At 43.5% G+C, this 23,964-nt stretch overlaps 1 protein-coding gene across 1 annotated transcript in view; it reads right to left on the bottom strand.

The window, feature by feature from the left end:
* JADE1 (jade family PHD finger 1) overlaps window positions 1-22,335 on the bottom strand; it is a 39,002-nt gene extending 16,667 nt beyond the window's left edge. Inside the window, exons 1-3 of the mRNA XM_054392203.1 lie at window positions 22,323-22,335; window positions 12,806-12,883; window positions 3,014-3,096 (exon numbers count right to left, since the gene is read on the bottom strand). Of these exons, the coding sequence (XP_054248178.1) occupies window positions 3,014-3,096; window positions 12,806-12,857 (135 nt within the window). The 5' untranslated portion in view covers window positions 12,858-12,883; window positions 22,323-22,335. The remainder of the gene's footprint in view (window positions 1-3,013; window positions 3,097-12,805; window positions 12,884-22,322) is intronic.
* Between the last annotated feature and the right edge of the window lie 1,629 nt (window positions 22,336-23,964).

The following is a 23,964-nucleotide window of genomic DNA, read 5'->3' as shown; positions in this document are numbered from 1 at the left end:
TCCCTGTGGTAGAAATCAAGGCATGACTCTATCACGACCAGCCACAAGAGGAAATTCTAAGGAGATGACTCTTTGTGCAAGTATTTCTAAAAAATAACCCACAAAAATCACATACAATAACACCCAGAAGACTAGAATTCTGGTGGCATCTCCCTGTTCTGCACAGGTGCTTGTTATTCCATCAGCTACAGACACCTCTGCAGCATGGCTGTCACTCTGCCTCTGCAGGGGCATGCGTCTCAAAAACAAGCAGGATGTTTGGCAGCTTTGGGGGCAGCAGCCATAAGCAGGCAGCAATGGGATCTCCCACAAGCCACGGGATGAAACAAAAAAGGGGCCACTCTCATAGCAGGCATGCTGTGGTACTGCAGTGGAGCCTTTGCCAGGTTTGTCACTGTCCGTCAGCACTGCAGAAGGCAAGGGGTGGTAGCACAGAAATCAGAACTGCAAGCCTGCACTTGTTTACAGCTCACCTCACCCTGTAAGATGAAGCTGCTGTATACTACAGTAACTGCACCCAGCAGTCCTCACCTCCACAACAACTAATGTTTAACCAGTCAATGCCACATTCAAAGGAAAGGGTTAAAAGCAACCAGGTGACAGAAAATAAGCATCACCAGGGCAAGAACACAGGTAATATCTTAAGAAAATTTCCCCTGCAGACTTCTTGGTTTGTGGTGGGCAGAGTCAACATGCACCAGCCCCACACTGCACAGTTACAAAGGGAAAGGCAGAAGCAGTACTCCGAGCTTCTCCTGCTGGGCTGCTAAGGGAACAGAGAGACACAACCTCCCAGTCCTGAACCAACAGCCACACTTTTACTTAGCTCCAGCCAAGTGTTGCATACAGCTGAGGAAGAACCAGCTCTATGCAGAGTGCTAACTAGGCAAGCCTCCCCAGGACAGCAATTATATCATATACTACTCACACACCTCAACCCTCAACAGATTCCCTATGTATTTTAGGGAAATGGTGAAGGTGATTATTAATTATACTTCTGAGAATATTTCCAAGTGCGACGTGCTTTGCCACACTACACCTCCTGAAACCCCTCCTCCCTCCCAACAAGCATACACCACCACACTTTGTCTCAGTATGTTTCTGCTTCCACTCTGGTTTTGTCATAAAAATAGGATCAAATCATGACATGTTTCTTAACACTTGTCTTGACATGTTCAGAAAAACTGCTAACTTCTAAAACTAAAGAATTATGTTATCATATGAAGGAGAGGAAGAATGCAGGTAATGAAACATAGTGGAATGCTTTAAATAATCCCATTACAACTCCTGTGAGGCTCCAATCAAGAAATTAATAACTGGCTCAGAGAACAAACAATCACAGCTGGCCAGGGGATTCTGCACCTCTAAGTGACTTGAATTAAAGCAATGAAATGTCAAATGTAAAGAAGACTAAAAATATAAGATCGGATGTGCAACTTGCTCAAATTCAGAGCCAAAGTAACTCGGGTTCTTGGATAAATTTGTTGCAGAACTCCCTCAGTAGCAAAGCTACTACAGCACCTCACAGCCAAGAAACTCCTTCCCAGGCCCATGGCCCTGTGACACCATTCTTTCTGCTCTAATTTCTGATGCAATCAGACTGCCTGGAGCAAAGCAGAGCTTACAGAAGTGCTGGCTCACAGAAGCACTGCACACTTCAAAGCTAAAGGGTGAAACCCTGGCCACGCTCACGTCAATGGGAATTTTGCCACCAACTTCAGTGAGCCCAGGATTTCACCCAGGGAATTTAGCAAGTGTCAATTTACTGCCAGCACGCTTATCAGAATAGCCAGTGCTGTGGCAGTCAGAGACAACACGTATGTGGGGAGAGTGGCAACAGACTGTGCAACAGAGCTGAAGAGGAGTAAATAAGATGCCCACCCAGGCTGAGAACACCCAAGAGAACAGCAAAAAGCTACAAAGACTCTGACAACAAATGCAAGAAGAGGGAGAGGAGAAAACAGAAGCATACATAGAACAGCAAGATTGGTAACTACCTTCAATGATTTCCTGATAGCCTTTCACAAGGTAGTTCTCAAAACAGAGTCTAACGCGCTACTTCTAAGGCATGCAAGAAAGATAACCAAGGACAGCACGCATCACCAGCAAGAAAAAGCTCATGGGGTCTCCCCATTCACAATAACATAAAGAAAAGAAGGGAAGATCTTTAACAGCCAACAATCAAAAAAGAAGACTGGAAACCACCAGTACTAGGTGTAGCTCACACAGAACAATGAGTGCAATTCTTCCTGTGGAAACTCTTCTCTGGGAGAAGATTAACCTGGTTGTCTAGGGAGACTAATAAAGTACATTTTTTTCTCAACATCAATTATTCCCTAATACATCAGAAATACATGTATTGGGCAAGTATGTTTAATGAAGAAATTCCATCTCCCAAAGCTAAGCCTTGTTCTGCAGCCTTTATAAATTCTGCAGTGTAGCATTTGCCTGAAGATAGGAAGATTCAGCAAGAATATATCCAAGGAACTGGACTGCATTTGTGTACTAACAGTTGATTGGTCCTGGGAAGCTCAAAGATCTGCATCTTCCTTGATATAATTTCCTCAAAGCACTATGCAAGACAGAACTGTCAGGAAGCAGATTTCTAGTTTGACAAGCAGTTTAGCAAAGATCAAACACCAAAACACAATACCAGCTAGGAAATAAATGCACCTAATGTAAATTTTCACTGTTCACAAACCAAGCTACAAATAAACCCCAATGCCTAAAATAGTAGAAGAAAGACTCTGCAGCCATGTTGAGTAAGTGTCAAACTGTGACAAAATTCACAAAGTGGTTCAGCCAGCAGCTGAACTCCCCAATCTCCTGGCACCAAAAAAAAACCCAAAGCCAAACCCAAACAAAAAAGGAGGGGTGGGGAGCAGGTGCCAGCTAAAATGTAGCAAAAAGAAAAAAAGAAAGTAAATCAGAAGAAAAGGATCAATTACCAGAGCATGTACAGGGCTGTGTATTTGATAGATGTAACAAAATGCAAATCAAACTCCAGAAATACCTCAGAAGGTTTTCGATCTTCATGTCTGGAACACGAAGTCCTCCGACGTCGAGATCTGGAATGCTGGGACCAGGTAGACAGACCTAGGACAGAGAAATGTTCACTTGCAGACACTGCTAGTACATCAAGAAAAGCCTCTGCTCTCCTCACACAACCCAGAAGGCCACCTGATGTCAGTGGGACTAGATGGTGAAGACAAGACAGTCAGGCTTCTGTGGCAAACCTCCAAAAGACTCTTCAAAATGAACCAGAAAATAGAAAGTTACTCACTTGTAAGCTTCTGTGGTCACTCTTCTGTTTTGTTTAGAATTTCCGGATTCTACCAGCATGTATTGGCTGGACTGCCCTCATCAGCCTTCCACTCAGGATTTGAAGAGAGCTACTCCATAACATGCTGCCCCCTGAGCATCAATAAGTAACTTTCAGCAGACCGATAGCTGACTTGGAGGTCTGCTGACAGCCTGAGATGTAATCTTTGAAGCTAAGGTATTCATGTCCTAAATATCTCTACCAGTTACCCAATTTTTACCAGAGCAGGCCTTTTCCAAATGAAGCACACTACCATGCCCACCAAACAAGCTGTTCTCTTTTCTGCAGCTAATCTCTCAGTGTGACTGTACAATTTTTGTCTGCATAATTATCCATGACATTCCAAACAAATTATACCATTTTGCCTTGAAAACTTTTGACAGAGTCTGTCAGCTTTCAGAAATATTGTAACAGGAGAAAGGAAGAAGAGAGAGAATCTACACTCCATTGACAAAGTAGTGCTTTGACACCCCAGTGTGCAGATCAACTGATTTTAACTCAGTAAGATTTACAGACACAGCAGCAATTTTCCACTGCCAATTCCACAGCACTACTGAAAAAAAAAAAGCAAAACCAAACTCACAACAAACAAACAAACAAAAGTAAAAGTCCTGTGGGTTGGGGAGATGAAGGACTTGTAATAAGGGGGTTAGAACCTATGTGTTTAACTCTGAATTATGAACACAGATTTTGCAACTCTAGGCAATAATTGTAGACAAATAAAACTGAACTGATGCAAAGGCCTTCCCACACTGCTCATGTCTTCACTGCCTGTGCACACAGGTGCCAGAAATAAAAAGTGTGGGGCTGCAGTCTGTAAGAACAACTTTGCCATGCATCATCCAGCAGAAACCTCTTGGGGATCAGAAAGCACTGTTCAAAATCAGACTGCATAAGGATGAGGTAAGTTATCTATGAAGTCACTGTCCAAGACTTTCACTGGAAAGATACAAATTAGCAACAAGTCATCAGAAGAATTAATTATGTCATAGCTATGCTTTTGCCTTCTCTTTTCCACCAGTAATACATTAAGGAATCTGCCCCAGTGAACATCCCTCTGTAACAGAGCAGTGAACAACAGGCATTAGGCAGAACATGCTGAATGGTCAAAATTAAAGCAAGGTGCACAGAAAAAAAAAAATTAAAAAATCTTATCCTCTGAGGTAAGAATACAGAGAAGATAATTCTAAGCAAATACTAGTGTTCTAATTTTTAAAAAATAGCTGGTGCTTTGAAAGGTTTTTGAAAAGTCAAAGGCTCTTTTCCTAAGCCTATTTTTTTTCTTTTTCTACTCCTATGCAGGGAAAAAAGAAAAAAAAAAGTGACTGACTGCCATTTCCTAATCTGTGTGGGAAGCCAGACTCCCAAGACCATTTAACTACCGTTCTATTTAAACCATCTCTTGAAAGCTAAAGAAAAACACACAAGCAAAAACACCTCTGAGGACTATGTCAGCATGCACCCAAAGTCAACCTAAAGAAGTCAGAGAGGAGTAAGTGAAGTCATTCAAAAAAACTGAGGCACACAGCTAAGATCCAGATTTGTCTTGCAATGTAACATTGCAATCGTTAACATTTTAACATCCAGACAGATGTGATTTCTTTAATCCAATGAGGGCTTCTTCCATGCTAACTAACTTCCTACAACAAATAAGGGAAGAAATAGTTTCTTACATAGTTCTGTTACAGCTGTTTCCTTGCACCTAAAATAGGTGGATACATAGTGAAATACATAGTGATTTTATAGTAAGCTACTGAAGAGACTGCTGTATTTTTCTCAGACGTGCAAACTGCCTATACATAATACCATGAGAAAAAGGTGGAAGAATTTCTCAGGGAAATGAGACTTTACTACCCACTAAGACCTCTAACTGCAGCTAACAGGTGACCTTTGGTAAGGGCTTAACTTCAATAGGGAAAACATTTACTCCCTTGAATAAACAAACCCAACTATAAGGCCTGCATTCACAAATTCAAATAACCACTTAGGGACACAAGTGCAAGAAACTGTGAGAGTCAGTGAAATGATAGTAAAATATCCAGCCCATAATAGTAGTAAATTTAATTACTTTGGAAATCTCAAGTCAGAGTCTCAGCTTTGTTAATGGCAAATATCACCGCTTCAGCAGTACCAAGACCAGGTCACTGAACTACCCAAAGCTGCTGTCATTAATAAGCAATCCACCCACTCTGAGTGTATCAATGAAAGTGCAGGAGGAAAATGAGGATGTTACTTCTCTTTTAAGCATCCTGTCCATTATTTTCATATTTAATCCAGAAGAGGGACCTGGAAGAAAATGTTCACAGGCAATTACAGCTACTTCAGTGACTAATGTATCTAAATACATGCAGGAAGAACCATTCCTGATTTAAGTAGAAGGAGCAAGCTACTGTGGTCCAAACAAATACAGGATCCAGAACAGCTCTTTTATATTATGGAATCACATGAGCCTAGCTGAGTTATTTTAGGAAGATTCCAGACACTTTTCATCAAAATGAGCCTCCTGCATTAAGTACCCAAAATGACTGTATTAATCAACAGTTTTCTGAATACTAACCTTAGTCTCAAACAGCATTAGGATCACCAAAATTAGAAAAAACAACTAAAGATCAAGACAGAGTTAAACCCAGCTTTGGTATAATACCACCAAAATAAGCATAAGGAAAGTCTGATTCACTGGGATTTGGAAGATGTAAAACTTTTGTAGGATAACATTATATACCTCATGGGAGAAATGAGTTCTACAGCATATGGAAAATTAATGAGATGTTAAGAGAGCCCATACCATCATGCGAATAACAGTGGATGTGAAAAATACACAACTCCAAAGCACAAAACTAAACACATCCAGAGCATGAATCACTAGGCATCGGAGGTAAAAGGTGTCCTGTTACAAATTAGGGGTGAACATAGTAGTCTAGGTAGCATCATCACTTCAGGAGACACCCCAAGATCTTTCTGATATGTTTGGGATCCTTTCAGATGGCCTAGCTGTTCAGATATTTTAAAAGGTTTTCATCACTGAGAACAGCAAGAGGATCATGCCCTTACCACACATCTCAGTTTTCCCTTTGCATTTATCAACATATAGAGCAGTCCCAAACCACTAATGTGGTGTAAGTCACAGCAAGAAAGGCAAAGCTCCAACACACTACTAGTTCTGGAAAGGTGAGTTCTAAGTCTCAAGTAGGAAAACTTTCTGTTCCCCTCGGCTATTATATATACCTCCCATTGTAAATACAGTGAGTTTATAATACCACTATGGGGTGTATATAAACACATACACCCCCTGGTGCTAAAAAAAAGCAAGCAAGAAGTGTGAATTCTTTTTCCCTGTGAAGTACTCACTTACCAAAAGGGAAAATATAATCAATTTTAAGTGTATCCATTTATTAAATGATCTGTCAATAAGATGTTTTGATTCAAAGAAAAGCCCATCAAAACAGCAAATTCCTTGGGACCAATAAGCCAACTCAAGCCCTCAGGGAATTCTACCTCACAACCAGTGCAGTACAGGCTCAGCTATTCTGCATCATGCACAAGGCTGATGTAAAGCCACCTGCAGGGCACCCAGCTGCACGCCTGGAGAACCACCTGCCCCTGCAGCCTCCGAATACTTGAAAGCCTCAGATCACCGGGGTCTGCAAGCACTCCTCTCACCATCAATACACTGCTGCTACACCATCACAGCAGCAGCACAACAGAGCCAAACATCTCCGGCACAGATCTATGTCTGGCTGTCACTTCTGCTTAGTGCTGCCATTTCCAAATGCCTACACTGTTGCTCAACTCACTCTGAGACCAACTAGGTGCTGCTGCCAGCACTGTCAAAAAGATCTGCAGCCTGAAGAGAAAACATAGATGCTCAGTCTCCCCATTTACTGTCTGGCCCACAGCTCCTTACAGCGAGGCTTCGTGTCACTTAGACATAACTCTATGTCTAGGCACAAATTCCAGCACAAAGAAAACAGAAGCAGACTATTCTGAGGCTGGTTTTCCATTGTATTAGCTACAGAAAGAGCTGTGCAAACGTCTTCAGGCCTTACCACAGAGAAAGCAGCATGTATGCAAATACCACCTACATCATTTCACACAGCCATACTCTTCATGCTTCTGTTGCTGTAGGACTTGCCCATCTATCTTCCTTATCTTTATATAATAGCATATTATTACACAGTAATCTCATTCAAGATGAAAAGGGGAAAAGCAACAGCCTTTTATCTCTTGTCAACACCGATCCTACTCAAAATTTAGTGTCATTTGACAAGTACCCAATTGCAGCTGCTGAACAATGCATGGATCCAGATGATCTCTCAGTGCTTTCCAACACCACTGCTCAATTGCTCAGCATCTGACACATGTAATGAACGATCTTTGCAGCTCCCTGACACAGCAATTCAATACAAGCTCCATCGTAGGATCTCTCTTCTCAGCTGCACATCTGAGTTGTATAATCTCAGATGACAGAGACAAAACCTAATGGTGAGGAATTCCTACCACAGCACCCAAGTGCCACTCCAGCTCCCAAGCCCAAGGCTTCCCACTGCAGAAATGTTTTACCGTAACAATTTAATACAAGTTACCAAAGTCAGTTTGAGCTCCTCCCAAGCTAGCATCCACAGGCTGAGGTTGTCAGGCCTTAAAACTCCAAGGGAGGTAGTTAGGTGTACTCAGTACCACCTGTCCTGCAAAGAAAAACGTACCTCTCCAAAAACAACAGTGATGATTATGTGACGGCCCTTCCTCAGATGTGACATCCTATCAGCCCAGGTTAAGACCTTCAAATCACTCATCAAGAGCGCTCAAAAGACTAACAACTTCATCAAAAGTCACCCTGTCTCAGTCAGCCCAACCTCCAGGTAAGATGATAGCTCTGACCACTTTTCATCACTCCAAACGCTACAACCCTTTCTCAAAAGCATAGCAGTGATCATAAATTTGCTGCTTTTCCCAAGTTCTAGCTCTGCAGATATGTTACATTCTGTTGTTTAATCACCATCCCTCATCTACCAGCCAGTTCAACTGAAAAATGAGAAATGTTCTTTACTTCCTTTTCCTAAACTGCTGCACAGCACTACGTGCACGGCTCAGTAATTGCCACATTTCAGACCAGCAGCAGCTGCAATTTTGTGGTAAATGACATATGCACCTAAGGTTATGTACTCAGCAACCTTTGTGAAGGCACCGTGGGATCCATCTCAAACACAACAGGAAGCCACTGGGATGAAAAGCCCTTTCTAAGTCGAAGATCCCCATCATTCAGTCAGAGCAACGGATATTGGCAAAATATGTTTAACTTTAAAATAGCATTTGTTTAGCAATGACAGAATAAAGGTCCATCTGAATTACAGAACTATACTCATAATCCACAAGTATTAAATCTTTCATTTCTCAGGACTGACGTGAAACTTTGTCAATCTTAGAAGTATTTTTCATCTGCAAGTGTCTTCAGTCCTTCTCTCAGACACTCTGCATGCAGGAGTATGATGAATTGATAACCCCTCCATGAATAAATGAACAGACATCATGGGAACAAGTAAAGTGTGAAGAAAATCATGCTCTGAATTCTTTGCTCATAGAAAACAGCGACCAGACACTCTCTGACATCAAGGAGAGCCTAGATTTCACCCAAGCTCCCCATAATACAACTGTCTGAGCTTCAGATCTTGCCTCCAACAGCATCTGTCCACATGTTCAAGCAATTTGTGCAAAAGGAATACCCTGAAGCTATAAATGGAAACTACTCCACTGCACAACTTCATCTCACCTGGAAATTCAGAACATGGAATATTCAGCACAAACCACCTTTGCAGATTTACAGACAAATGAGGCTAAAAAGTCAGGTCAGACACTGAGCTGTAAGGATCAGATGGCTTCAGTATCTAACATTTAATTAGAGAAAGACCTGGAATCATAAAGAGGAGGAGTTTTTGCAATGGAGGAGCAAGCTGAATACCGTGTAAGAAAAATTGCTCCAAAACTATCAAAGCCCTAACCAGCCATGAAGATAACAAGGACTTAATTGAGTTTGAGGTAAACATTACTAATTTACTTATTCAAGATTTTGAAGAAGATGGCATTTACATCCTAAGGCTTTTATACGGGCCTGGCTAATATCCGTATCTATTGTAGTTGCCCTAATACACTGTCTGGAAAGGGACAGAAATTAACAAGCTGCCAGACAACAAAAAAAGGATTACTTTGAGGTGCCCATAATCTTAAACCTTCCCCAGGCCTCTTTCAATACCTTTCCTCTTTATTTAGTTCAAAATCCAGAATTATACCTGCAGCTGGTTTTCATTCAATTGTATTTCATGGATAAAATGTTCAAAAGTGACCTATAATTTCAGGAAATGGAATCTCTGAGAAGACACTCAGATATCCAGGGACTAAGTGCAGAACTGCTGTGTGCAACTTACACTGACACCTCTTGCTTAGTGCTTCCAACAGGCTATTTTGCCCACCTGTCTAAATGAGGATTTAGAGCTCTGATTCCAAGAGGACACAGCTCAACAATTTTCAGTAGTTAGGTTGAAGGACATAACATAAAAGCTTTTGGGGGCTTGAAGTTTGCACTTGGCTTTTGGCAAAGAATCAACAAAGAGGGAAAAAAAAAAAGTGATGAGAAAAGCAAAGGTTCTGCCTTTAAGCTGCAAGGCTTTAAAATACTGCAAATAATACACAATTATGCACACTACAGTATCTTACATAAACCAGTGAAAACATATCCGTACTCTAGGACTGCAGCCATGTTGGTAAGTGATCTTCTGTTACATGCTTCACCTCAAAATGAAAGCAATTCTCCCTTCCCTGACCTTACAAAAGAAGAGCACCTTTTCCTTCCTCTGAAGAGCTACTGACATGCTTCTATCTTCAGTGTAAAGTATTTTTAGTGTTCAGGATATCAGGAGTTTGGTTTTTTCCTATCGCCTTGTGACTACCAAGGAAACTGATTCAGTCCAGTGATCTCATAGAAAAAAAAAACCTTGTATGTTCATTGATTTTTATAGAAAAATTCAATTATTAGTAGCATCATTAGTATCGCTACCTTATAAATATTCAAGTTCCTAAATTCAATAAAATAAAGCATGCCTGCTTTCACGCCAAAATGACTTCCAGGTGACACTAGTCTACATGCTAGAGTCTGCTCCAGACAATGATCATCACTCACATTATTCCAATATTTATCCAGTGATACTCGTGATGAATCTGAGATGCCTGCTCACACAGTCTGATAAAGCACAGTATGAGAACTCACCTTCAGAACTGAAGAAACCCAACAGCTGGAAGCCCAGTCCTCACCTTGTGAGACAAGGGAGAAGAGCAATGCTGAGCTCTAAACTGAAGCACTACTGAGTTGAATATGAGAGGCATGCATGAAGCACCCTGGAGAGTCTCTCCACCCAGCGGAGAAAGGGCCTGGATGTTGGGACATTGTTCTCAGGGAAGTGTGAATGACAGAAAGCCCTGGAGATGCTGATCCTACACTAAATGTGTACTCAGCTTCTGTTTATTAACCCTTGAACTTTCTGAACAAGTGTATACGGATAGAATGAATGTGCAGGAACCTGCATCAGAATTTATCCAGTAAATTCACAAGGGGAAAAAAATTATAATTAAGAAAAAAGAAAAAAAGAGGAGTGTTAAGAAAAAGAGGGAAGTGGCTTATATTTCAAACAATACTTGAAAATACTTTTGAAACTTCCCTGCCTTTTACTGTGTTATTTATTCAACAAATAGTTATTTGTATTAATTAGGCTTTAAAATAGAGCGAAGATCAAAGGGCAAGAGTTTGTTTTCCTAACTCATTTTCTTAGATCTGGAACTGATGAAAATACAGCTTTTTGGAAAACATAATTCAGTAAGTTGACAGATCAGTTCCAGATAGCTATTTATCAAATGACATTACAAACAAGCATTCTAATCAGCAACAGATCAGTCACTTGTATCTATTTCAGAACTTCAATTCCAAGATTATCTGCTTTATATTTTATTTGGTAAAGCCTGTAACACATGGCACATGAAGGATCAAAGAGTGAAATAAAATGGGTAAGAGACTGAAAATAAACACCATTATCAAAATGAAACACTATTATATAAAGCTGCTGGGGAATGAGAAAAAAGGAGCAAAGCAAAATTCTCATTGAAGACATCACATTTGCTGTTACTTGTTTTACAAGTAAAAACACATCTTGTTTTGGGGATGTTCATACCACTTTGGAGGAAATACACTGACTTCACTTTTTATAACCCAAACTAAACTACTAACCAAGAAAAATCAGATCTGATTCAGGATTTTTTTTTCTTCCAAAATTCCCCAGTTGCAGGTAGTTCTCAAAACCAAGCTAAATCACCACATCTCTTTTAATTGCGTTTACTCGATACTTATTTGGACTGACTAGTTAGTTTTCACCTCCCCTAATCCTTGCACCACTCCTTCATTTCAGCAAGTTTGCCCAGGGTTGTTTTAAGGTGCAGATTTGGCCATAAGTGAGCAGGCTCCCACGCAGCACAGACCCACCTAAGAAATGCAGGCAGGAAAAGCAGTCACCTCTGCAGGGTCACAGTGCAGCACAGAGCTACATTCTCAGAATAAAGCTTTCGAAGCACATCGGAAAGCTCTCTGATCATTTTCTGGCAAATTTCAGGCTGAAGCCTCAGAAAACACTTGAGATTTGAAGATGTGCATCCAGACAGATCAAATGAAAAACAGGATAAAATCTCTCTGCCAACTGTCTAAGCTGCACTACTGTCAAGTACAACCAAATTCCTTGGTTGGGCAAGTAAAACACCATAGCACATATCCCAAAATTCCACGTTATCTCCCCTCCTCTCCTTCTTATTTTTATTATGCTTAAATGAAAGGTTATTACTCCTAGAATGCAAACACAAGAGATGTATACACACAACACAGAACTTGTTACGTCAGTTAAAAAAAATAAATGCATTCTGTATACAAATTTCTAATTTTCTGAATTCAAATTCTTGAAAGTTATTTCTCAAATATGATTATCTTCAAACCAAGAAAAGGAACTGACTTTTCTATACCATCAATCCTTTCTACTTAAGCTTCAAGTAATATGCCTTTTCACTGCATATGACAGTAGAACAACACTGAAGCCAATTTAAAATCCTAATGCAAACTTCTACTAGATGCTAAGCTGTGGACAATGTCAGCAGATGTCTCCACACAAACAGTGTCTTTCTAATGATACATTACTCTCTTTGCAAAAATATTAAAGATGACAACCAAATTTCCCCACTTGTTTCTTCTTACTAACACTGTGTAGTCAATACAGTGGGGGAATTCTGACTCCACCAACCACCTGTGCTCAGAATGCCCAAGTTCAAGACTGGATCCACAGAGCAGACACAATTTCTACCAGTCCAAGCAATATGCAAAATGTCTGTCACATATACCACTGCATTAAAATGTGTTTCAAACTCATAACCTACTGCACTCTACAACAAAGAAGCACTTACTGCCATTGTCGTCAGAATCCTCACTGCTGCTAGGAAGCTGTCTTCGTTTCATGATCTCCACGGGAAACAGCAGGCAGCCTGCAAAGCAATGAGACAGCACTTAGCCCAAGATAATAATAATACACAGTCATCAAGTTGTGTTTCTGATGGTATTTGAGGATTTACAGCACACAAAGGAAAATAAACAACTTTAAACAGCATCTGAAATACAAATGGTGAGTATCTCAAGGATGCTTAATTAAGCAGCCATCATGCAAGCAGGTGAACAGAAGTACAGATTATCAGTGACAACCCCACCAACACTTTCACCCCACAACAAAAGCAGATTTTGCTCTGAGAGGTCTTAAAATCACTAAATATCTGCAGTCAATGTGTGCAACTTCCCCTGCCCATTTTGATATTAGATCTGCAATACAATAACGTTTTTACTGCTTATGTAAATATTTACTTTGGCTAACATGCTTTTGGAACAATTTTATTCTGTTTAAAGTGCCAGGTTTACAAAATCAAGATTAAAGTAATCCACTTAAATATATGTATAAAAAATACGAAACAAACAAAAAAATCAAACCATCAGCTGTAGCAAGCCAAGTCTTCCCAGATAAACTAAATATGCATCATCTCTGCCATGGAAGGCACCATTCCCTAAGGTAAGAGAGCTCCCTTCCTCCCACAGGCACATTTCTAGTGCCATGCCTAGCACAAACTGTTTTTCAGGAATCAGATCACCAACTGATTACACAGAAGCTCCTCTAAACTGCCAGACTTCCACTGATACTGAATTCAACTGCACATGACCCAGTGACGTAAAGGTACAAAGTTCCGTATCTTTTTAAGTGCTATTCCCACTGTTGCTATTTTCACACGTATTCTCTGTGGAATGAAACCAAATTTACAAAATTAAGGAAGCTGTAAATAGATAGTCAGCATTTACATGTAGAAAGCTATTAAAAAGTGTGAGTTGAAGAGCAGTAAGAACATGACAAGACACGTGGAGAAAGGCATATCCACTGTAAGTTCAACTGACAAGGACTCTAGATGCACATCACATCCTCTGAGTCTTTGCTTATATTAATCCTGATATAAAGGTCTGGGAGTTCTGCTAGCAGCAAAGCCCTCATACATTCCTCTAGGACACAGATTTGGAAATCAGATGCCAAAATACTTTTTTGCTTCTAGGTAAGTGCAGAAAATCCAAAATCCTCACTTTCATGTGAGTTGGGATTTCCTAGAAACCCTTTGGCAAAACCCTTTCCCCTGACCCTTGAGTATACAGTTGACTACTTCAACTAAATCTCATTGTAGTAAAAAACGCTTTCAACTTTTATAAGACAATCCCCAAAATAAGGAAAAGCAAGAATCCTAACTGAATGCTGATGCTACTTCCAAACAAGCCCCAAAATATCATCTCTTCCAAAAATGATTCATATAAAAAGAAGTAAGAATTTTTTTGAGGGAATTCTTTAAATCATCACTAGCGGATCACAAGCAACTGCTTGTTATACACTTCCAGTAAAGTTGACAAAGCTGCAGGAGCGTGAGCTTTGCAGGATTGCCTCCTTTTTTCATATTCTTCATCCAAGCAGAGGCAGGGGGAAGCCTCCCTCCCATAGAGTGACTTTCCAGAGCAAGATTTAATGTGTCTGTCTTTGAAATACGTAATAGTTTTGAACTGCAAACTTTGCTTGCTAAAGGTAAAAAACTGAATGCTTGACTTCACTAAGACCTTTTGTCACCAAGAAGTTCACATATAATGTCTGATGCCAGAGAATAAAGAATCATAAATGACAACCTCTTACAGTACTAGAGAAATTCTCTCTTGAAGAATTGCTTTGAAGCAGACCAGAACTTCATGTGCATGGCAGACGGAAACGCTGCCAAGGAATAAACACACAAACCAGCCTGCAGCATCAAGGCCTGGTATAGATGTAGTAGAGCCAGAGCCAAGTTCCAATATGGTCACTTATTAAGACAGAAAGCCAACATTCAGATCCAAACCAGGCTAAGACAGCACTGAAAAAAAAAATATAGCTGCTACAAGGCAAGTATCATGGGGATCAATTCTGTAAGGTGCTTCTCCTAGTATTCTCCTAGTATTTCCCATACTTTTCCTGTAATTGAAAGAAATACTAACAACAGCAATGCAGAACATCATCTTCACTGATAATGAAAATATCTCCCATAAACAAAGTAAAGATATGGAAGAAAATAAAGAAAAATAATGTTATCTCAGAAATGTAACTTCTATATATCCCTGATCAAAATTCTTCTAAGTTCATTCCCACATGGTGTGAAAAGTACTATGAATGGTAACACAAAGTAACATAGTGTATATACAATGAGATGCACTCATGAGCTTGCAATGAACAAGAGAATTTGATTCTGCTCATTCGCATCTTTCTTGGATAAATGGCTTTTGAGTTCATCTCCTTCTAGCCATACTTTCCACTAACGCACAAAATAGGGAAAGACCTGGAAGTCACTCCTTCCTAGCATGTGTCATTAAAATCAAACTAAACATCTTTATCGTTGCTGATGTTTAAAGGAGAGAGTGGTATTCACACCTCCCAGTTCAAGTGCTCTCCACAGTTTTTCAGGAAATAAACCAGAACAGAAGCCACTTGCCCAGAGTAAAGAGTATTAGATAAGGCAGCTAATCTCCTTGTCCACTCTAGTCAGGTTTCTGAAGTAGGTCACATTGAAAAGCCTATGATCTCAAAAGTAACATTAAAAAACCCCACACCATGTGATGAAGCTTCTGTAAGATTCATTTATAGATGTATGTGGAGGGAAAAGAAAAAAACCAACATCCAGAGATCCTAGAGACCTCATTTTCCCAATCTGAGTTTAGGAGTTAAATCGCAAATGGAAAAACAGCATTAGACTCCTTACAGCAAGTCTCAAACCTTTTAAGATTAACCCCCTAGAATCTTTGACATTAGAAGCAATAAAGCAGCTTTTCTCTACTTCTAAAATAATTTTAAACTGTTTCCACCAGATGTTCATATTCACAGTTCAGAAGAAACGTTCTCGAGATAACACAAGAAAAGCCAATAACAACTACAAGCACACAGATTAAAACACTGCTGCTCTTCAGGGTATCACAGTGCCTCTGCCTCGAAGACTATCAGTTTCTATCAGGTGATGGTGACCTCAAAGTCATGCACGAACTGCATTAAAAATAAACATAGATTATGGATAGTAATGGTAGGGTACAGGTTTACCTCTTCAACCACAGACATTCACATTTTCCCAGAATGTTTAGAGAACATTGTGAATTCAAGTAACACTCATAATCTTCAAGGGAAAAAAAAAATCAACCCAAACTATAACAACTTGTTCGTCATGGGACATTTTAGCTGAAAAACCAGAGGTATTTTTATACTGAAGAGGCAGGATAGGAAAACTATAACACTTTTCAGTAAAATTACTTATCTCGATCCCTTTCCTAATGTGAGATTTGAGTACCAGCAACATTTCTTTTAAATTCTCACTCTTCACAGTCAAGGAAGTGTTGGTATTTTTCACCTGACTTTATTTTGACATATGCATAATAAACTCAGGTGCACACAGAATACATCTGATCCAACACTGATCTCATTAAAACATAAGCAGGAACTGAAGCAGGTCTGTCAGTTCTAAGGGTCAGAAGTAAAGGCAGGTTCAAACTGACTGTACTGCAGCTAGTTTAATGGTGCACATCGGCTATAATCACTACGCCAGCAGGCAAAGAGAACTGGCATGTAACCATAAACAGGGTGAAACATTTCAGCCAAGCTTCAAGGTTCATACCAATAAGAAGCAACTATGCACTCAGCCTGCAACGCTTGCAGGACAGGAACAGACCACCCGGGTTACTGAACTCAATTCCCAACACCTACGCACAACCACGATTGCTGTTTAATCCAGGAGTTTCCACAAAACATCACTGTATCCACACATGCCACAGAAAAGCTTCCCAGCAAAATGAGTCTGAAGCAAGGACACAGCCAGCCAAGCAGTGCCTTTGATCTCTTATGGCAAACATTTCCACAGCTGTTTTTCCCAAATCCTTATACCAGCCCCAAAAGAGCATCTGTCTTTATGCTGTTCACCTGCAGAGGATGCCCAGCACTTCAACAGCTACAGTAGGGTCCAGCAGCCCTAACACAGCAATGCCTGCTGCATCACCAAGCCAGACATACCCAGTTTCACATGACACCTGTAAATTCCAAGTAACCTGGCAATGCTTGTATGCTGTTTCAGTTTCATTTCCTTGAAAGATGATGGTTTCTTCATGTTAAAACCATCCTTCCAGAAACCAGATAGATCAACACACAGTACGCTGACAGTTATTTCTCATGAGGACTTTTGACCCATTTTTTGGTGTTCCAACGCCAGCCTTCAACCAGACACAGCTTGAGAGAACCATTCATGACATACCGGCAATGCTACCCCATTTCCAAAGGTGGACAAAGCATTTAAGAGCATTTTGTGCAATCACACCATCACAAGCGGCATAGATGGGGCAGAGGCCATGGCTTTTTAGCCACCAACTACCTGCAGATGAGCTAGCCATATCAGAGCACTGCTGGCAACATGCACCGCTGCACTGCTCCAGAGGCTGAAGGCACTGCACTTTACAAACACATTACTAGTAACTTTTCCAGCCATTTGCATCATACTACCTCTGAAAGCTAAGCTCTGGGCTTCTACTCATTGGTTAGGCACAAACTTCAAACATACAAACATAACTCTGGACTTAATGGTACAAATGCTCAGATGGCTTTATAAAGGCAACACTGGACATGTCTTCCGGCTATTGTACTTTCAGAAGAGCACTAAGCCTTCTCCAAAGTACTTGTACAACACCATGCAAACAGAGTGACTAGATAATAATCCAATATAATCAATGTCAAGGCACAAAATAGTATCTCGAATTACATATCCTTGTGAAGGTAAGCAACAAACATCTAACTCTACACAAATAACAAACAGAGTTGGGGATACAGATATTTGTGCCTACTTCCCAGTATCTGCTGGCAGATGCAGTGCAATAGGTTAGAATCAGCAACACAACAAGTAGAGCAAATTCACTTTTTTTCTTATCAGTATGCATTACCATGCTCCTCTGATCTTAGCTGTGCTAGAGATTGATTTAAAAGAAGCAACAAAAAAATCCCAAAAACCTCACTGGACAGCAATGTCAAGATCTTTCCTTTTACTATTTTTCCCCTCACACTGAAGTCTCAGGAGTTGCACAGGTAAGAGTGAAAAAAAAAATCCAAATCCTTTTTCCCAGCTTCAATAGAGCAGAAATCCAGATATAACCCCATAAAAATAGCATGGCAGTGTGCACACATGTACACATTTAACACACCATGGAACTTCTTCTTCTACTACTGAGCAGTTAAAAACCCTGGATACTTTTTCACTCAGTTTGACCAAGTAGAGAGACATGATCAAAGAAGCAGTAAAGTGTGTCAGTCTTTGTTATGCAAATAGCTACATGCAACTAGATTTTTTAATCATCTACATCCTCAGGTCAAAGGTTTTACACAGCACAATTCTTACTAAAGTATTTTTAAGGGTGGCATAAACCCCTGGGTAAAAAGAGTGTATAACTCAAACTCTGACAGACAATTAACTACAACTCTGTTAACGGGTGTCACTCTAATACTGCACTGAACAGCTGCAGAGACAGAATGGGAAGAAAGCAGAATTATGACAGATGTACACCCTGAAGACAAACTGACAAACTGGCTTTTCTTGAAAGTAACCCACTAACTGCAATAAAACTAAGACCTAATTATCTCTAGTACACAAGAAATCCCTGAAAACACTCATTGTACAAATCAGTGTCACACAGTCCTAACCTATGGATAGTAGATGAAGACATTTGCTTCTGTTACTGGACTCTTTTAAAAAAGCTTGGTTCTGACATCACCATAGTCTTCAACAACCAACATTTGACATAGCAAGAGAAAAACCTGCTTCCTTCAAAAAAATGGAACTACATCAGAAATATCATAGTATTAAAATCTAGAACGTTCAGATTCCTCTTTATCACTAATGAAGACTTCGGTAACAACATTTTGTAATTGCAAAGATACAAGAACAGTTCTTAAACGAAATACCACAGTACTACATAGCAGAGTCCTCAGCACAAAAAAAGCCACAGACCTTAAATTTGGAGGAAATCTCTGTGTCTCATGAAACAAAAAAGTATGTTTCAAGGCCAGGAGTGCTCTCCACAAGTAATATTTTTACTGACTTCAGCACACCTATTCTCAACGTCACAAGGAAAGACAGAAGGACAATTTTGGACATATCAGCCCAACACTTCTCAGCAATCCACGTGCTCATTTATGCACCTGTGCAAGTCACATCATAGTTACAATCTAGGCAAGAGCAACAAATTATTCCCTAACTATGCTGGTGAAATTGACTGCCCCAAATCCTGAGTAATGATAAACTGGGCTCTGTAAATTAATTCAACCCACCCTGCATCCACTGCAGTTAATTTCTTCCATCTAGAAAAAGCTGTCAGCTTGGTCAGCTCCAGCAGAAAACAGGACCATGAAGCAGCAGTACTAACCACATGGAGAAAACATTTGAGGAAAAACTGGAAGAATGGGGTTTTTTTACTATATTCTGTGCACTGGGAATGAAACCAGAGAAGCTGGGAGGAAAATGTGCAGCTGCAAGGGGAAAGGGGAGTTTATTACGATTATTTTATTTTAAACATATGTATTAAACACAGCTCAAAAGCAGAGAGCGAGCGGTATCTGAAGCCAGAGGGAAAATCCTGCCACTAAAACATGGAAACAGCAAGGGTTGTACAATATCCCACTGAGTGTGAGAAACCTCTAGAAATAGAATCATAACAAGCATATTTTGGCGTAACTTTTATGAAGGTTTTAGGTTTGCAAGTGTGGGCAGCATTTCTTAAAAGGCAGTGCCTGTCTAAAAAGGAAATTATCCAAATTACAAGTAAGTCTTTTGCTAGAAAGAAAAAAAATGGGTGTAGCTTAAGAGCATCTTCTTGTTTCAACAGTAAAATTTAACCAGTCATTTGCATGTCACATACAGCTGACTAACAGGTCTTAAGATCTTCACCTACGGGTGCATCTAATGAACTTTAAAAAAAGCTCTCGGCTGAAACCCAAGAATGAGACCAAGGGAAACGTTTTAGTCAGCATCCCACTCTCCGCCCGGCCAGTGACTGCTCCAATCGCCCCACAGGTGAGCGGTGCCTCGACCCTTCCTAACGGTGGCCCCAATGGCTGCCACCGCACAGCCACTTCCAGATGGCGGGAGCACGGACTTGGAGAGTGAATGCCCTAGTGCCGCTTCAGGCCCACGTTCGGCGCCTCTCCCTCCTCGTCCCTCAGCGTATCCCGTCTCTGCTCCCGGTTCCCCCGGGCGGCGACTTCCCCTACTGGCGTGTAGCCTCAAGCCCCCGCTGTTAGCGCCCGCGCACAGAACTGCGGAGCCGTCACGGAGTGCCCAGCGGGGAGACAGGAGCCGGAGCCGCCGGGTCACACCGCTCCCGCGCGGGTGACACCTCCCTGGGCAGCGGCACAGCTACCGACTTCCATTTGAAATGGCCCGGCTCCCCCCCTCCTCCTGGCTCCGGCTTCCGCTCCTCCCCGCCGCCGGCCGCACCAATCCGCTCGGCCGCGGCTGCAAATCAAACTTGGTGCCCCGGGCTCCGCCGCCTCTCCCTCAAAGCCCTGTCACTGCCGAAAACGGCCAAAGCACCTTCCCCCCAACCCCATCTCCACGCTGCGATGGAGGCGGAGTGCGGACGGGACGGCGGTTTGGCGGATTCAGCCGCCGCAGCGGCACGGCGGAGACTTGAACTCGTTTTCTGTGTCTGTCTCTCCTCCCACTCCCAGACAGTTCTGGAAACTGTGTATCACCTCTTGTCACAGGAAACCAACCAGCAGGCGGTGCAAACAAACAAACACCCGTTGCCTCCACCCTCCCCAAAACGATGAGCACCCCACCGCCTATCGTTAAAGAACCGGCGGGCGCCAGCGGTAAGGGAAAGGCGTATTTCAAATAAGCATCCTCCGAGCCAGTGACTACCCGATCCCGGGGGACGGGCAAAGAGGCAGCAGCAGCATCAGGACGGCTTTGTCTAATTTCAGCAAGTGGAATAATCGCTGGAGCTGCACTTGCCTCCTGCGGGCGAACGAGGACGGACCGTTACATACAAATAACGCCGGTATCTGGCACATTGCAGCCCAGACCCAGCCTGCTTTGCCAGACCCCGGAGGAAGAGCGAAGTCGCGGAGCTACCCTGCGGTGCATGGGCAACTTGAGGCGTTCGCCGCTCTCTCGCGCTTGTAGTGCCGTTAACGTTACGTTCGCATTTCGATACAGCCGGTGACGTTCCGTTCCCTCGTCAACAAACTCCGGCGCGCTACAGCCGCCCCGGGAGGCCAGCAGAGCAACGCTTTGCCTCAATGCACCCCCCGACCCGCGGGAGGGGAATGCCCGTAACCCCCACCTCGCCGAAGTTTGCACCGCGTCCCCTTCCCGCTTTCGCACGAACTCCCCGGCCCCAGGCGGGGGTAGGGCGCTGCGAGGCTGCCGTGCACCTGCCGGCCGCTGCGCCGGCAGCCAGCATGACGCCCCTTTCCCGGCGGGCCCGGGCCGCTCCGCGCTGCTCCCCACGACCCGCACACGCTCTCAAAACACGTGCATGGGAGAGCTCTCGCAAGTTGCTCTCCAGCCGTGCGCTCCGCCCCGGAGAGGGGAAATCGGAGCACCTAGACAGCCTACTCGGTGCCCCAAAGCACACTCTCTTGCACCCATTGAGCGCACTACAAACCGGCTGCGGCTCTCCCGCTCCGAAAGGCAACTTATGCTTAATTTCACCGACGAACAGTATTGATACTTTCCAAGCATTTTTTTCCCCTGCGAGCGAAAAACCAAGTGCGGCTGGGGGGGAGGGGAGGGTTCAGTGTAACTATAAAGCTCCTTCTACACACACACGCCTGCCCCCGTGCACACGCTCCCAACCGTTGGAGAGAGGCGATGAGCCTCGTGGGCATGTGGGTGACACGGTGACAGACACTGGCCATGGCTCCCCCCGCCCCCTTCCTACACATCACTATCTGAGCAGGACCTGCGCGCTGCCATTGCCATCTGTCTACCAAGTTGCTCTCAACGCTTCCTACTTTCCGCGGCGGGGGATGCCCGGTGATGCCCCCGGGCCGCCACCTCGGCGCAGCGCGGCACGCCGGCAGCCCACTTGGCCGCTGCACCTTGAAAGCTGCGCGGTTCCCGACTTGCTGCGATAGCAGCCCGCAGCGGAACACAAAAAGCCGCCTATCACTGCCAGCACACCGGCCCGCTGCTGCAGAACGGCGGCACAGCCTCCCCTTCCTCCTCCCACCCGCCCCATCCCTCCCGCCCGCCCCAGCCCGGCACAAGTTGCTTGTGGGATAGCGGGAGCCGCAACTCGGCCGCCACCCCTCGCCCGGTACCGAGCCGCACGGCTCTTGGCGCCATGTTAATGACGTACTATCTTATTTCCACTAGGCAGCGACCTTCGGCACGAAACTGCTCTCTCGCCGCCTCCGGAGCGACAAAAAAAACCATCAAATATGGCTGTGCTGGCGGCTCCCCCGGCTGGCGCTGCGGCGGCGGGGCGGCGGCGGGCACGGTTACCTGCTGGCAGCAGCGGCGGGGCGGCGGCGAGGCGGCGGCGACGTGAGCAGGCGGCACGGCCGGGCTCCCCCTGCGCGGAGGGCTCGGGGCCGCCTCATGAGTTCGGCGCGGCGCCGGGGAGCGGGCGCGGAGAGCGGCTCCCTGCGCCTCACACACTCACACACACAGAGACTCCCTCTGACTGACGTTTGTACTTGTTATGGAGGAAGGACTCCGTGAATCAAACTCGTTTCTGGGTCACTGCTGCCACAGGGGGGAGCTGCTTTAATCCCCTGCCAAAACTGGCAGGCGAGGGAAGAGGGGGGGGAAATAATAATAATAAAGATAAGGCAGCGCCTGGGCTGGGGAGGCGGCGGCGGGCCCGGGGGAGCCGCCGTTAACTCTTGGCGGGCCTGGCCGGAGCAGCGCGGGGGGTTCGCGCCTGCCAGGCTGGGTCTGGCTGCGCTCTCTTCTGCTCCCTCGGCAGCGGGCGGCTTCCAGGAGAGCTCTCAGCTCCTGGCTGCGCCGACCCGGCCGGAGCCCCGGGCGTCACCGGCCGCCCGGCTTCTGCCGCCTCCTCGATTGCGTTCAAGCGCGCTCGAAAATGAGGATATAGAAGGCAAGGCGGTAAGGTTGGCAGCTAAGAAATGAGCCGTGTCTGCTCTGAGATCTCTCCCGGGGCACCGCTGGCGTTACCCTGCAACGATTAACTCCTCTCCAAAAAATGTAAGGCGATTTCACAACCAGGAATCATGACGCTGCACAGGCTCCCTCTGCACAACAACGCATCCATCACTTCTTTTCAGGCAGAGAAACTGAGGCACGTAAGAGTTAAACGCTGTGGCCACATACATAGCGCATAATTGCCAGGGCAAGAATAAAACTGCAGGCTCCCTATTCTCTGTCCCCAGCGTTATCCCTCAAGCTCCCTAACTTTGAGACTCTCAAAGACTAGAAAGAGCTAACACATACTGCGATTCAGTTCACGTCTTTCTAGCAGGAAATGAAATTATCGTAAATTGGCACCAAATTACATACTAAACTTCCCATTATAAAAAAAAAAAGTATGTTTGAATGCAGATTTCTTTCTTTTCCACATAAAATGCTTTACCTCATGCTATGCACCTGTGCTCCCTAAGTGAAGGAAAACTCCCCCTTTTGAGCTGAATTCCTGAGCAAATACAGTACGAGGTAATAAACACCACGGAGAAAACCCAACATAATCTCAGTCACAGAATTAAGGCGATCTGTGCAAAGTAATCCTCATAGTATGCAAATAGAAATTAATGCAGCCTCCACAGCAATATTAGCCTGCCAAAGAATCACACCTTAGTTCAGCTGAGGAATTGGGTTGTAACTCATCTGTGCAAACCAAGTCATTTATCCTGCCATCTCACCCACCTACCTACCTGATAATGAAACGATACCTATGTTGTGCACATCCTAAAGAGTTGTGCTTCACTACAAAAATATCCTTCCCCACTACCTCCCCCCAAGGTATTTTTTCACTGTGAAAA

This window comes from Indicator indicator, chromosome 25 (assembly GCF_027791375.1).
Source record: "Indicator indicator isolate 239-I01 chromosome 25, UM_Iind_1.1, whole genome shotgun sequence".
Taxonomy (NCBI): domain Eukaryota; kingdom Metazoa; phylum Chordata; class Aves; order Piciformes; family Indicatoridae; genus Indicator; species Indicator indicator.
This window is presented reverse-complemented; position numbering and strand designations above follow the sequence as displayed.